The 17,133-nt window shown below is 37.5% G+C and overlaps 1 protein-coding gene across 1 annotated transcript; it reads right to left on the minus strand.

Annotated features, from left to right (window-relative positions):
• LOC103432751 (flowering time control protein FPA) lies at nt 1-13,610 on the minus strand. The gene is made up of 6 exons (XM_008370953.4): nt 13,129-13,610; nt 10,262-10,507; nt 9,591-9,665; nt 8,296-9,299; nt 5,611-7,010; nt 1-357 (listed from the first exon to the last, which is right to left on the minus strand). Exons 1-5 carry the CDS (start codon nt 13,402-13,404, stop codon nt 5,630-5,632), a joined length of 2,982 nt encoding a protein of 993 aa, XP_008369175.3. The 5' UTR covers nt 13,405-13,610; the 3' UTR covers nt 1-357; nt 5,611-5,629.
• Between the last annotated feature and the right edge of the window lie 3,523 nt (nt 13,611-17,133).

Below are 17,133 nucleotides of genomic sequence, written 5' to 3' on the forward strand. Positions count from 1 at the left end.
TATACAACAAGCGCTCAATTAAAAGAGATACGAAGGTTGATGCTAACAATCTGAGAAGCTACACTCTAGGAAAAGAAAAACAAAAAAAACTAGGGCAACATCATTGTATTTGTATGTGCTTCAAAAACTGAAACAACAAATTAACAAAATAGGCGTGTCGACCTTTCGAAACAAAAGCCAAACGTACTTTTAAGCATGTACAAAACATCTCCTGGTTTTCGAGTTCCTCGGAAGGACCCTTTTCTCTTTTCACGATTGCAAAACGAACGTCCATAACGCGAAAATCCGTTCTACTCCGAACACCTTGTAAACACGAACCTACAAGTCCGAATAGACAGCGAAACGCTGGTTCAAACCCTGAAATAAACGCGTAAAGATAAACGGTCCTTGAGTATGTAAATGACAAAAACATCTACTATTTGGTTCCTAATTTCGTATTAGTTGCTGTGATTAGTGGTCGAACCAACTCGTATATCAAGTAATGAGACATTTATTTAACAGATTAGCGAACCCAACGGAAGATAATGATGCTCATCAGTATGGAAGCAAAACATTTGAATTTGCTTGACCGTTCAGGGAAATCATATCTACTTCTACTCAAGTTTTGTTCACAAGATAGACAGGGCAAAGTCGTTTCATTCAAAATTCGGATTCGAATCTCCTCGGCCTCTCTGACATCTACCAGAAAACAAAAAATTAACTTGACGACGCTCATCGGAAATGAAAAGAATAGACGAGACTGGATGGCCATGCCGACGGGAGTAAATGTTTCGGTTGGAAACTGCTGCAGGAAAACATAAAGTTTGGGGACATTTGTGCTTTTAGGAACGCTACAAAATCGCAAATGTTGATCGCACTGAGAAGCTTGTGAGGTTCGAGAGAGAGTAATCCAAGCCACCATAGTACAAAGAATTGGTGACTACTTTACAGCCTACATGAATTACACGACACAAAAAGCGCTAACGTATGACATAAAAAGGTTGAATGCGCAGACGGGAAGGGAGGTGGATTGTCTGCCCTCCCATTTCCATACTCTTCCAATCCCCTCATGTTTTGTGTGGTCACGGTTAAACCACGTCAACATTTTATATTCCTATTACTTTAATGTTGACGTAGCTTAACCGTGACCACACAAACAGAAGGGGATGAGAAGAGTATGGAAATGGGAGGGCAGACAATCCACCTCCGACGGGAAGATCCCTCAGCAAACCAAAAAGGAACCAAATTGTTCAATCTTCGTGGGACGGAAAGTATGAACTCAAAAATGCCAGAAACAATATGATTTTCGACAATTCGCGCTAGGTGAACTTCAAATAGAAATCGATACATAAACAGGCAGTGACATCCAGAATGAACACTTTTCTATCTGTTTCTTATGCATATCGTCGAATTACTAAAGAAACCATAAATCCTCGATTCCCTACCTCGCTTGCAGGTTAGTCTACAAAGGTTCAGCTACCAATCAAATGTTTGCACCAACGGAGAATATTTGATGTTCAACACTGTCGGTACACTATCATCTATTATTTTCACTCAAACCAAAATCAAAACAAACAAGGAAAAACGAAAATATGTGTGATCTCCGAGATACTGGGTAAAACGAACACAACTGATTCGCATATTTGATATAACATGTTTTTTGGTAGTGTTAAAACATTTATCTGTGCAAAGAAGGCCTACTGACGCTCCAGTTCGAAGATGTGACTACGGGACAAAGGTTTCAGGGCCGAAGGGGTAAAGGAAGACATAGGAAAACTTTGGAAGAGACCCTAAGAAAAGACCTAAAAGTACTTGGATCTAACGGATAACATGACACAGAACCAAGCGCAATGACGTTCTAGGATTCATATAGCCGACTCCACTTAGAGGGAAAAGGCTTTGTCGTTGTTGTTGTTAAAACATTTATCTGTTTTGTTTCTTATTACCTACCACTTAAAATCTTTTCTAGAGAACCAGAGAGAGTTTTTTCATAGGTTCCTATACATGCCAAAATTAGCACCAACAATGGGAGAGGTAAACTTAGGTTCAACCAAATTAACAAGACACAGCATAGAATCGAATCAGATGGATGGGAGCTGAAAGCTCGGCCTAGTACCGTTTCAAGAACACGGCAATTATCTTTTTCCCTGAATTTACGAGGCCATCAAATTATCACAAGGGAAACCAAAAGGATTCAGAGTTCATAGAACCAGCTGAACTTCAACCTGTCACAGGAGGCAAGTCTTAAGATGAACCTCTAACTTTCCACGGGTGACTATTATGCGTTTTTCTTTACTGCACTAACCTATTCTCAACTTTTTCATCATGAAATAGCTTTTAACATGAACCTATTGGGCCAATTTTGTATCCTTATAATTCGGTTTGTTAAGTTTACTTGTTTACAGAGTTTGGACACTTGTTACATGTTTGAAACCTCTCACAAACGCAAATCCGTAAAAAGGAGAGACTAAACAATTTTGGAAGCCAAACAAATCTCTATCCAAAATTACATACTAGCCTTTATGTCCTGCCGTTTTAGGATGTAAATTATACCAAGTCATTTGTTTGAGAGGACACTATCATCTAAAATAGCAGATAGCTGACCATACTGACGCCTATATCGAACGGAAATTGATAAGGGGAACGACCTGAATGCCATTTAAAAGTTTACCATGTTATGTTAGCAGGAGAATATGCAACTCTAAGGAGATATTCATCAACCAAGAATTGCATTTGTTACTAAAATATCTGAACAACTCTTACAGAACATAATTACATACGATAGTTACAATTTGACAGGGTTGAAAAGGACACCCTAAGGTCAGATAATAGTCGGACAAGACCATTGCCTCGATATGACAGAAGAAAGTAAGCTATAAAGAATGAGTTTAACCTACAGATATAAAATTAACGCCAACTGCATGGTAGAAGCATACTGATGGGGAAAAGGGAAGATAAAATACTCCAATACAGTGTTCTTTTTCATAAAATTACAAACTGCTATAACTGAAAAACATGCCATCTGATATGAAGAACAATGCACTCAAACGGGAAGACAACAAACTACTGAGATGATTACCGCAAAAGAACAGCAGTTTCAAACAGAAAAATAAAATAAAAAGATGCAGATAAAGTATTAAAAATACACGGGAATAATACAAAAAGTACAAGAAAATTGTCAATATATATCAACAAGTGTAACATACACTACTAACACAACTGACTGGACCAAATATGCAAACATGTATTCTTAAAGAGAAAAAAACTAAGGAAAACATGTACTAAAAAAGATCTAGAAATGACAATGGCAGCGGCACCAAAATAGGAGGAAGAAAATACTTTCCCTTAGGAAACACATTTGAGTACTAGACCAGCAAAACTGTCCAAACTTACATGGAAACCATGAATATATATATATATATATATGGTCAGGATCAGGGAACACACATGTTGACACACTTTCTAGGGCCCACTAACTTTTTTCAACGATCCGAACCATCTATCTTTTAGGTCTTACTTCAAAGATCATGTCTACCAAAATCTGAAACCATATGACCGTTGGATTAAATGGTAGTCATTTTAGTGTTTCTTTGCTGGACTGTATTCGTTCATTTTCTTCACTACAAATGAATGTCTTAATGGTTTTGGATTTGTCTAATTTTTTGCAAGGATGATCTATGAATGATGATTTGAAAAATAGACAATTCGAATCATTGAAAAAAAATTATGGAGTGAGCCCTACGAAAGTTTGTCAAAAAAGTGTCCCCAAATCCTGACCCTATATGTATATATATATATTTTGGGTAAAGAGAAAACATGAATCTATTAAACACGAAAAATCTTGATATAAAAAGTCTATCCTTAACTGGATACAACAATTCAATCTTACAACCCACCACAAACAGAACTCCTGTGCTATGAAACATAGTTATTATCTGCTTTGCACGCTTGCGATCAAACAATCCAGTTTACAAGAAACCATTCTTTGCTCATGATTGCAACAGATAGCTAAATATTATAATTCCATTGATTATATTAGTCCAATGGAAAAGCTCCAAAGTCAATTTCAAGGTGCCAAAGCTGCATAACTCTCCCTAAACTTTGCTGACACCAATACCCAGAGAGAAGCCCAAAAAAGGAGCCACTCTCCAGCTCTTCAGCCCTCACATCCTCAAATATCTGTATATTCTATGAAAACAATCCTAGTAATAGACACCACTGAAAAACATCTTCCCCACCAAAATCGCCACAATATCTATATAAATAAAGAAAAATATCTAGACATACATGAACATTCTCGAGCCAACTACAATATTGAAAACGTTGCCGATGAAACCAGAACCATGATCAACAAACAAATCACTGAATACAAATATGCCTGCAGCAAGCCTATCCAACCAGAAATGTCACACCATAAAAAGTTCTGCAATTCTACTTCCTAGGAAAGCTGTGATAAAACCTAAGGATTTAATTACACAAAAATACCACCACATCAGTTACACCATATGAAAAGAAAAGAAAGCAAGCAAATAGATTTTCCAACTAAAAGCATTTTCAAAATGCATGTTTCTCTAGAAAAACACATTCATTCAAAAGCACAAGTCACTAACACCAGTGGCGGAGCTAGACAACTTTGGTAGCAGGGGCCATATAAGGGGCATAAAAAATACTATCTAGACAAGAGAAAATCATTATTCTCAAACCATATCACACAAGTAAGACAATTCAAGGTTAAAATCATATACCTAATGAAATATACAAGACAAGAAAAATCAAAACTACGTGATTGAAGAATGTAACACAAAAAATTGATGTGGTAAATTTTTTTTCTGGATGAAATATATTGTAGTTGAAGTTTGCATGTTGATATCTTATGTCAGATAAGCATATTGATAACAAATTACACATTAACATGTGTATATATAATTATATATATATATATATATTATTAAAAAAAATTATTTTCGGCAGAGGGGTGATAAAAACAAAGGTTATATTATAATACTATTTGGTGTTATTAAAAATTAAAAAATACCTATTTGGTGTAAAACATTTGGGAAGAGAACCTAGACAGTTATAGCTTAATTTGGAGGGGCCACGTTGCAGGATTTAGTTGAAAGGCTTCATATGATTATACCTTCTATTGAAACATTTACAAAAATTGTAGGGGCCATGGCCAATGTTGGTCTCTTGCATGCTCCGCCGCTGACTGACATAAACAAATAACTGAACGTGGATGCCTATACAGCCAGGAACTACACTATAGTTCGATATCCAGAAGAATGATTCGCTAAATCTATCCCGTGAAGTAAGAGAAAACAAATACTAGCACACAAGTTTCACCATATGCAAAGAAAAGAAACAAACACATGAATTGACCGACTAATACTTCCAAAAGATGTGTTTTTCTCTAGGAGCACACTGATTCAAAGAAAAGTCATACGCAAACAAGTCACTGGACATAGAGCAAGCCTATCCGGTAAAAAATAGACACATCACATATTGTTCAATCGCCCAAGGAAATATGTGCTAAACCTATGGCATTAATTAATATAAAACACATACTAGCACATAAAATTTAATCATATGCAAAGAAAAAAAACTAACCATAAGCCAGAGACAGAAAAATACCTATACGGGGATATAATTATCATTGTTGACTTCCAGACCCTCGCCCCGCTTGACTACCCATTTGCTGCTGCTGCTGTTGTTGCTGCTGTAATTGAAGGAGGAGGTTAGCCGCAAATTGGAGCGTCGACTGATACCGATGATTTTTGTCTGCCTCACCATCTGGGGCGCTCGGACCAGCCCCAGCCCCAAGTGAAGGCTGAAGCTGCTGCATTTGATTTGGGTATTCTGGGTTCACCTTTTCAGCCGCTACTGGCAGAAAGGTCTGAGACTGCGAATTAGCACCATAAGTCTGACCAGAAAAGGCCATAGAATTATTGTGTTGCTGAGAAACAGGTGGATTGTACAACACAGAAGTATCTGTTCCATGTGCTGAAAAGCCTTTCTGAGTACCAAGAGGAGCTTCGGCCAGATAGTGCTGGTTGAGATGAGAGGGTCCAAAAGTTTGTCCGCCTTGAGAAGGGATAGTAAAATTATTCAAAGGCCTAGATGAATTTGCAGACTGCGAGGGCTGACTGGTAGAAGAGTCTGGGATTTGGTTGATACCAGGGGCTAGTGGGGTAGAGTGGTTGGATGAGTTTGGAACAGATGGATAAGGTTGGTACTGCGAATGATTCTGTTCGTGTGGATTAAACTGATTACCTAATTGTTGTAATGCATGACCGGTATGATCAGAAATTTGTTGATCTTGTTTCCATCCAGGAGAAGATACTTCACTAGGTGCAAAAGCAGGAAATGAATGCCTAGCTGCTGAGGATACTGGTACCCTAGCACCTTCTGGACCAGACGGCTGTGCATTTCCAGGCAGTAAAGTTGCCAGAGTGGCAATAAGTTCAGGAGTTAAAGCAACTCCAGCTTGTGATACTGCAGTACTATTACTAGAAGCATAGTCTTGCAGTTGCCCTCTAGAGGACTCGCTAGTAGGTGGAAACAGTGGTTTTGCAGAAAGCTTTGAGTCCTCATACAAAACCCTGTTATAATCCATATGCAAAATATGATCCTCCTTCGGTGGGATTACACTATACTCAACTTGTGAAGAAGGAATCTGCTGTCTATCTATAAACTGTGAAGGTGGCATGGGCTGCATCTGTTCGTGCATAGAAGCAGTACTAGGAACTGGTGGAAACTTGAGAACCACACCATACAGACGTTCAGGGCCTGCAACTTTTAAAACATTCTTCAAGAAATCTGAAGGAGGCACCAAAAATAAGGTCATCCCATCATCAAACTTTGCAACACCAGCACGGTTTTTTGCACCTAGATAACGTAGGAATTCAGTGTAGGAAGCAAAATCATCTTCACTATCTGGCAAGAAGAAAACGATATCAAATCCAATGGCCTCAGCATAGTGTTTTGTGAGCATATCCAGTCCAGTTCTAGCCGAACAATTAACAACTTCAGGACTGCAAAACAGAAAACAATTACATTAAATACAAACAAGAGAATTCTCTCTACACGCACCAAAAACAACCCATGCTGATATAAGATAAGAGGGGCAACTAAGTTTAGTTTTGAAGATTATCCAGAAAAAGAACGAAAGAATCATAATTAATATTTTTTGAAGTCCAAAATCATTGAGTGTAAACAATTTGAAAATAAAGAGAGATACTAGCAAATCTGAACCCACTTTAGTGCTTTTAGTAATCATAATAAGGATTTAACAACGTTATTAACCAAGTTGTTTGGTTCCAATCAAAAAACAAAGAAAAAACATTGTTTGGTTTATACATTATCTACCTGCATACTGAAATACACATGGAATGTATGATTATGAGTTAACTCAAATATCATTTCTATAGGGTGAAGGATAGGGTAAGAAGTATTAGTTTGAAACTGTAAACTTGCAAAACCATAAAGAAGAAAAGTTTAAAGCATTGGGATAGATAGCACCGGAAGGCAAGATCATAATAAATAAATAAATAATAATGTCAATGTTTCGCATTAATAATAAGATGACTGTAGTATTTTCTATGCTAATAGTCTTATTAAGTTCAAAAGGGAAGTGCTTCAGGGGCTTCTGGAATAAAGTAGACAAACTGCTAATAGTAATGTCTTCATCTATCCATACTTAAAATATAATGAATAAATAAAAAAAGGGTGTCATAGAACATGCATTAGAAAGAAAAAAAAGCCTAGACACTAAACAATGTTAAGTATGAAGTAAGTCGTTTGATCAAGCTCACCTAGACCCTCTTTCAAGACACATCATTTGGCACATCAGTTGAAACAATAATTTAGTTTCCAAAATACTTTTTTTTTTTGAAAAGAAACGAAAGAATTTTATAAAACGAAAGAATTACAAAAGAGAAACAACAACCACAAGCAAAAGAAAACCACCCCGAGCTAAAAGAAAACAAGCAGGGGCCCCTAAAGAACACTAAAAGAACAGAGGAAAAGCTAGACCAAGTCAAATAACGGTAGTTTCCAAAATACTGAGAATGTAAAACTGGATGAATAAGAAACGGTTGCCAATATAATCATGAGAAAGCTGATATTGCATGGATAAATATGAACATTTGTGAAATACTAAGGTTTCATAGTCTTGGTAACTTGATAATATACTTTTATCCGAATACCATAGCGCAGTGGAATCCATGTATATGTTCTAAGTAGAACAAAGAAAGTATGCCATACGAGTCCCCAAAGAAAATGATAAAAAACAGAAGATGAAAGGAAAATTGTACTCACAGCTCATTTCGTATTCCTTTTCCTATAGGGACACAGCGAGCATGGCAAACAGGTGTTCCACCCTTGGCAATAGTTCCACGCCATATAAAATCATTTTCAGGAGGCCCTCCAACTGAGACCCTTACACCAGCTGGACTAAGGCGATTCTTCCCTTGGACATTCATAGATGGTCCGGAAGCACCTCCATCAATTACCGGACCAAGTCCGTAAGACGAGTCGAACCCTAATCCATGGTCATCAACGTTTCTAAACTGATATGGAGGGTCGTCCATGGACAAAGGACTATCTATTCTTGATCGTTTAGCATCCTTTTGAAATTGGTTAGCATCTAACACATCCCATGCACTAGATGCAGGTCTCGTGGGTGGCCTAATACCAGGCACAGGAGAAGACACGGCCCTAGGTGTGGGAGGAGACAGCTGCCTCCAGTTGGGACCCATCAGGTTCTTGGAATTTCCGTCTTGATAATTATGAAGCGATGCCAAATCATTAAGTTCTGGACCTGAAAGCAGAGGGTCAAACCTACCTTGAGGACCTAAAGGCCTCATTGGAGCATTTGGTCCAAGAATGCCATTTTGTGGTAGAGCTCCAGGATAATTATTAGACATCATTGGACGGTTATGACCAAACATGTCCATTGGTAAAGACTGAAAAGGATGTTCATTGAATAACATATCTGACCTAGGTCCTTGGCCTCCAGGATAAGGGCCAGGGTATTCTTTCCCAGGTGCCAGCCCACTGCTTGAGAACATAATTGTAATCCGAGGATCATTGAAAAGCCTGCCTTGCAAGCCCTCCTTGGCCCGCCGAGCTTCATCCACACTCCTGAATTCGACAAAGGAGTAGTGTCTTGAAGGAAAACTTTTAATTCTCTCAATCTCACCAAACAAAATCATGGCATTGTGGAGCATTTGTTCATCAATCTGCACAGAAGGAGGATAGCCCACCCACAGAACATTACTGGGTTGACTGTCACCTTTTCGTCCCCCGGAAGATTGAGAATACTGCAACATGACACAAAAGTTAAGAGAAAATAATCACAACAGAGAAGTTTACTCCCATTTGGAATTCACATAAGGATTTCCATTTTCTATCTAACCCACAAAAAGCATAAATCAGACCCTAGGGACCAAAGGTAAGTCTACAACTCTGAGTTATTTATTGGAGGTAAGATGCACCTTGTGTGACATAACCAGCTGACAAATAGTTATTATGAAGCAACAAATATACACACAATCAACATTGTAAGAATTTACCATTTCTGGTTGAAACACTATATGCAACTTATTCCTCACCTGTTGTCTTTTATGTGAATCAGCAGGCCCCATGTTTCTGGCCAGAAACTGTCCATCTCTGTAGTCAGGCTGTTCCTGTTCAAAAGACCAAAGGAAACCAGAAACTCTTTACATATGAAAAGAAAACAAAATTTAACTATTGTTCATTTTCACTAAGCGTTTTAATAAGTAACTGAAGCCGGACATTTTACAGTGAACATGCAAATGCATTAATCAAAAAACACTGATCAATAAATGATTGTTAATAGATGCTTCTCCTGATTGTTTGATTCAAATTCTTGTTGATAATATGACTGGAGTTTCCACGCCTAGGTTAATTGTTTCTTAGTTATTCTTTTTTTTTTTTTCCATTTAAACAAAAAAAATGATTATAGGTTTATGAAATTTAAGTAATTATGGCGAATTCCTTCCATCCATTTAATAAGTGTAATATATATTTGGCATTGTTACTCAGGTGGGAGTGTCATGTCCTTAAGACACCCACATAGAACTAGAAAGAATCTTTCAAAACAAAGTGTCAGCACCAGACAACACTGAATTTGCCACGCAGAGAGCATATAACTGCTCTCTAATGAATTTTCACTTGCAATATTTCTGCTAACCCACAAAGTCCTGGAACCGCAATAATATACCCATGGAAATACCATTGAAGTTATGAATAATAAACTTACCCTTCTCGAGTATTGTGATCGAAGATAATCAACGCGTATCTGGTCACCACCCAATCTCTTCCCGTTCATGTTTCTCATTGCTTGGGAAGCATCCTCCAATTTAAAATATTCAACGAATGCAGTATTACGGTCTCTAAGGAACTTGAAGTCCTCCATTTTTCCAAACTTACAAAACTCTTCTTCTAATTCTTCCTTTGAGACAGATGGGCTAATTCCACCTACCCATAGATTCTTGCAAGGTTTTGCCTGTAAATACAAGTGCATAAGAACCACAAACTTCAGGTCCCCAAGAATGTAAAAGGTGCACAAATTTATTTCAAGGCAAGGATAAACAAACAAAGAGTGAAACAAAGTGATCTCAGGTTTAAAAACACTTTGTACAACAGTTGCTAAGCAGAGGAAGAAAATCACAAAGATTACTATGCTAGACATAACAATGGCAAGATGAATGCATCAAAACTTGGAAGTAAGCCATATCCGGACAGACTGGCTAATGCATGCATAGTTAAGAACATATTCAGTAGAACCATGCATCAAAACATTCAGGGGGCTAATGCATGCATAGTTAAGGCCATAGGCTTGATTTCATACTAAGAAAAGCTAAAGACATACTAACACAAAATAAATGGGGAAAAAACAAATCAACATGATAAACATATTCCATCTCTATTCCTCCTTTTGATAAGGCAATAGAAGCAACTAGGTCACTTGCTTCTTTTCCTATTTGCAAAAAATAAAATGGCGTGTTTTACACTACAACGTATGCCCCTTGCCTTAACCTAAATATGATACCATATGATTGTCCTTCTATAACTTCATATTTGCAAATATCTACCGACCTTGGGTTTCACCCTTCCTCCATCCCCATAAGTGACAGGATGGAGATTTAAAGGTTACTGATAGGTGAGGGGTAAGAACTAAAGTGTGACCAAGACTAGAGCGCAATACAAGTACATAGGAGAGATATCTACATCTGTTTCACAATGTTGCTATCCCTACCATTGTTTAAATTTCTCCTTGTCAATTTTGTTATGGGACTACCATTTTGTTGCAAGACAAAAAACTTGAGAGAGATGCACAGTGCTTCATCTGATCCAATTAATACAAATTATACAATCATTTTGTAACTTTCTTTCCACAACACTTGTTCTCACAAGACTTTGTTCTCCTATTAACTCGTTTATTAAAACACATATAAGCTCAACTTATAAAAATCAATGGATTGCAAATGTACGATATATGGGTGGTAAAAGAAGACAGTGAAGCTTAGTTCCTAGTAAATTGCCATCAAACTAGAATTGTTAGATCCGGTCTGCTCCATCCTCAAAGGTTGATTAGCTATCTTTTGAGATTTTTGTGTACACAAACACCTAACACTTTGGTGTTAACTTGAAACAGAAACACGCCTTTGTGCGCTTACTGGCATTGGTAAACGTTTGAGTTGTTTGTCGAGGTATTAAGTTTTGGGTACAGTCAATGAGGGTAAAATAAGATTTCAAATCATTACATAGGAATTATAACTGATCTTCCGCAGGCTGTAATGTTTGTTTCACAGTTTGATTCACAGGAGATAGTGTTTGTTTCGCAGTTTGGGAGCTTGGAAATGGTTATAGAATCCTTTCTGTTGTGTTTGCACCTCAAACATTGAAACTAAAGCAAAACTAAGATTGGTGTGGGTGCACATATATTAATTTTGGTGCTCAAGTTGAATTTGAAACATGCCTATTTTGGTACTAAAAATTATTATGAAACTGAAACACAACTTTTGCACTCAATGACGTCGGTTCATAATGTTGTATTGCGCTTTAGGTTGAAATGAATCACCTATCTGGACAAAGGGATTTCAATTAATCACCTATCATGTTACTGGAGTCGTATTTGATCATTCGCAGAGACCAACAAACACTCAGGTTGTGCACTGTTTCGCGGTTTTGGAGCTTGGACATGTTTATGGGATTCCTTTCAATGGTTTTTGAACCTCAAAATCTTCATAACTGATCCTTTGAGATTGGTGTGTGCACAAATATTGAGTTTGGTGCTTCAGTATTGGTTAAAACCCCCCTTTGTGCACTAACTAACATCGATTCAAAATTTTGGGAAAAAAAGAAGAACATTTAAAGTAAAAAAGCGAATCTACTACTAAGTTCTTATGCAGAGACCTAACCGCAGATGTAAAATCTGATTCGCAGTTTTGAGGCTTAAATTGGTTATGTAACCAATTGGTCACACTAACACATATCTTGGTAATTGTTAAACTTTTACACCGAATCAGATTCCATGAAATAAAGGGAAAAATCTTAGCAATGGATGTATGATTAATTAAAAATATCCTTCATATCCTCAAAATTATCCACGCTGGAATGGAAATTATCGATGCTAAGCACTCTAGAATGGGATGCCTAAGAACATAGGGTGTCGCAAAACAAGGGCAACTTAAATCATAACTGTGAATATATTCTGAGAAATTAAGGAAGCTGAACATCATCAGCATCCATATACTTCTCAGTTTCCCCATTGAAGATTATGGTTTTTCATGCCTAAAATGTTATTGTTTAAGCCCAATTCAACAATTTGAGGCTTTTAGATTCGTAAGCGAAACTTTCCCAAATCCGAAGAGAGAGGGAAAGAAGGGCAATGAAACAGGCGCAAATTTCCTTAGCTTCTAATCAAATAAGCGCATCACTCATACTCTTCGTCTTTAAAATCGGGAGCATAGATGATGATGATGATGATAGGATGATGATGATAAGCACAATTTGATTGAAATCGAATAAACACGAATTTCTTGTTCGAAAATCAAAGCAATCAATAAAAATCATACAAAAACAACCAAATAAACCTAACGATGCACAAAGATCAATACGAACCGGTCGGGCAAACTCAATCTTAACAGGGTTTCCGCGCAGAAGGGCACCTTGCAATGCCTCCTTGGCCGCCGCAGCGTCCTCCACGCGCTTGAAGAACACGAAGGCGTAGCTCCGTGACGAGTAGGAGGTGACGCTATCCAAAGCACCGAATTGGGCAAACAGGTCCATGAGATCGGCGTCGGTGACGTCGCTCGCTAAATTTCCAACCCAGAGATTGTTCGACGGCGTCTCGGAATCGTCTGTGCCTTGCTTGTTCGGTTTGGCCGCAGGCGCCATTGCGATTGAATTGAGTTGAATGGAATTGAGGCTGAATTGAAACCCTAGCAGTGTACAGACTGAAGATTGGGCGAAACTACTTGATTTTCTGGATACGTTTAGGGTTAGGGTTTTGGGAATTAGGGATCGAATAATTAGAAAGGAGATATGCCAGATCTGCCGGGAAAGCCATTTATATACACAAGGCAGAGATAGGCTTTCTTCCCTCACCCGTTATACAATACTGAAATGACAAATATACCCCTAAGCTTTTGTGATGGACCGTCCGATTTCCGGCAAGCTTTCAAACCCGCGGCTTTCTTGCCACGGGTGCATGATATCTGGTGCACCCAACATATCCTCTCCGGTTTTTTCGATGATGATCCTAAGGATTCGTGAATCGTATCCGTTCATCGTATATTATGTAATTAATTTTTGTCAAGTACTATTTGTGTATAATTTTAAACAATAAATTTAAAATGATTTTTTATCGTAAGATATACGATAAATGAACACGATTCACGGATTTTCAAAATCCTCGTAAAGAGAATCTGCCGAGGATCCGGATTCCTGGTGCACTGTGTTACATAAATCTAACTTAGCAGCCTTCTTTCCTTTTCACACGGGTGGGCTCCGTGAACAACGGTAGCCCGAGCATCTTCTTTCAGGATTTTCATTTAGCCCACAAGATATGTGTATTTGCAAGAAGTGGATTATATTGAGCCCTTTGGCATTCCATTGGAGATAGCACAGGTTCCGTTCACTTGGATATGATTTTAATACTGTCTGTTTGGAAATACTTATAAAATAATTTGAAAAGCATTTTAACAAACAAAATCACTTGTGATTATATTTAGCAACAAAACGTACAAGCCCTTTTTTGTTACACGCCAAGAAGCATTTTGATTTTCAATAAACTTTTATAAAGCTCTTACAATTGGAAGTGCTTCTTACAAAGTTAGTCGTCTTTTTATTATGGATGGCTGATTTACTTAGGCCAAAATCTCCATTCTAAAATTTCACCATGAATATCGTCGTCGCCGCCACTACTACCTTACCATAGCCATTACTACCACCACTCCTCCCCACCACCACCACTCCATGCCCACCACCACCATTACCTTTACTGACACCACCTTACCATGGACAATTACTACCACTGCAACATTACCGCAGCCAACCCCACTGCCACCACCCATCATTGTTGCGACCACCTCACTGCCATCACCGTCCACCAACACCTATATTTTCACCACATTTCCATGCCCATCATTATCACCCCCACATTGCCGCCACCAACTTCAGTTCCATCATCACCACCACCATCGTCGTTGCCGCCACCTCACTGCTACCACCACCTACACAATCACCACTCACTGTAACCGCCACTATCACCACTACCAGGGCCGTCTCTGAGATTTCAGGGGCCCTGTGCGAAATTTATAAAAGGGGCCTCTTATAAGACATCTTAAAAAAATTGAACAATGTATTGATGCTAAAAAGCAATTTGGAAATAAACAAAACTTAAAAAAGTCTAGAACTGAAGCTTCACTTAAAGATGGCTCTTCGTGCATTCTTTGCTGCAAAATCATCAATTAAATCTTCATAATCAATTTTGTCTAAAAAATCACTCTCAATCGATATCAAAGCAAGTCCATTTAACCTTTCTTGCAACATGGTTGACCGCAAGTATGATTTTAATAACTTTAACTTCGAGAAACTCCTTTATGCAGATGCAACGGTAACAGGTACAGTCAACAAAATTCTGTATGCAATGCTTGCAGTCGGGAAACAACGCATCATTTTTAAGTAATTCAATATGTCAATGGATGTCTTTATTTCTTTCGGCAAACACTCTCGTAAAAGCTTCAACTATACTAATAATGCATCCCCATCAACATCAAAAAGCTCATCTTTCTTGAGAAAATTTTGAAGCCGATCACAATAATCTTTCAATTTATCATTGTCTATCGAATTCAACCGTTCTGAAGTGAACAAAAACCCAAATATATCATCATACGTTTGATATTCTTCAAACCTACTCTTCAGTGAACCAATAGCTTGATCTATTATATACAAGAAGTAATGAACCCTAAAAGATTCCTCTGTTGATTGTTCAGTTGATTGGGATGATTCACTTTCATTCTCATCAAAATGTCTTTTTCTACGAATTTGACGCTTTTCTGGAAACATGGGATTTCAAAATAAATGATCAATCTTTGTACTTGTTCTATAGCAACATCAATAAACATGTCTTTAGATTGCAAATCTTTGCTAACCTCATTAACAGCATCCAATATTTCATACCAAATAGTCATGCCCAATAAAAACTCAAAATTCCCAATGTCGTATGTTGCCAAATATTTAGTTGCACTTCTTGTTACTAAGTCATTATCACTTTCTGCTAATTGGAGTAAAGCTTTTTTTATTTATAGAGGTTGGGATTGAATTGCTTTAACACTCGCAACACGGCTTTTCTATCGTGTGGCCGACGATGATTTGAGAGTCGGTCCTTTTATATTTTCTTTCAAAATCAGCCATCGTTTTGTAGAATTTGCAAACAAGCTGTAAATACGTTGTACTGTTCCAAATAAGTCTTTCGTTTTACCACAAGAGTTTGCCATATCACAAAGCGTTAAGTTAAGACTATGGCAACCACATGGAGTGTACATTGCCCTAGGATTTATATCCAAAAGCCTCTTTTGTACACCTTAGTGTCTTTCTCTCATATTTGATCCATTATCATAACTTTGCCCTCTTACATCTTCAATATCAAGATCAAGAACTTTTAATACATTCTGCAACCCTTCAAACAGTTATTCTCCTGATGTTATTCACAATCAAATATTGCAAAAAATATTCTTCTACTTTTACTGGAGTACTGTTCATATCCACACATCTTATGATCAAGGTCATCTGTTCTTGGTGACTAAAATCAGAAGTACAATCAAGTATCACAATAAAATATTTAGCTTATTTGACTTTTTGAATGATTGCAGCTTTGATTTCACAAGATATCAACAATATCAACTCATTCTGGATGGTATGACTAAGATAATGATAACGAATCTCATTATTTTAGAAGCATTGAAGATGATTTTTTTATCAATGGATCAGATTCAGCCATCATTTGAACTAGGCCCATAAATTTTCCATTACTTCCTTGATAAAGAGTATCATTATTTCCACGAAAAACCAGTGTGTGTTTAGCTAAATATTTCACAATGGAAATCAACCTTCGTAGTAACTCCCTCCAATGCTCTTTTTCTTTCTTGATTTGGTCGTGCACAACTTTGTCAATTGTTTCGTTTTTCTGCAATCTAAGACGCAAATCAATCCAAGTGGTCATATTCGAGATGTGATCAAAATTGTTTTCATGCTCTTTAAGCCTCACATTAAGATGTGTCCAATCTTTGTAGCCCTCATTTGCTAATTGACATTTGTGAGGTCCTTTCTTGAACAATTTACAACAAAAGCAGAACACTTTATCAACATCATTTGAATAGACTAGCCAATCTCTAACATGTTTCTCTCAATTGGATAAGTATTGAGTGTAAAAGGCTGCATTAAAATGCGTATTAAACTGATCTTTAGGACCTTTCTCAATTGATAGATCTCTTGCAGGACCTTTTTCTGCCAACAAATCAATCCATTTAGGATCAAAACTATCTCAAATTTGAGGATCATAAATGTTTGAGGGAATGGACTCACTCGGTTGATCAGTGACAATAGGAGCATCCTCATGATTAT

Source organism: Malus domestica, chromosome 04 (assembly GCF_042453785.1).
Source record: "Malus domestica chromosome 04, GDT2T_hap1".
Taxonomy (NCBI): Eukaryota; Viridiplantae; Streptophyta; class Magnoliopsida; order Rosales; family Rosaceae; genus Malus; species Malus domestica.

What these genes read in the sequence shown, in the direction of transcription:
- LOC103432751 (XM_008370953.4), bottom strand. Translation starts at nt 13,404, where the DNA reads ATGGCGCCTGCGGCCAAACCGAACAAGCAAGGCACAGACGATTCCGAG. An exon ending in ATTCACATAAAAGACAACAG is followed by an intron (nt 9,300 to 9,590) that starts GTGAGGAATAAG and finishes GTCATGTTGCAG; the next exon opens with TATTCTCAATCTTCCGGGGG. An exon ending in AAAGGAATACGAAATGAGCT is followed by an intron (nt 7,011 to 8,295) that starts GTGAGTACAATT and finishes TCTGTTTTGCAG; the next exon opens with TCCTGAAGTTGTTAATTGTT.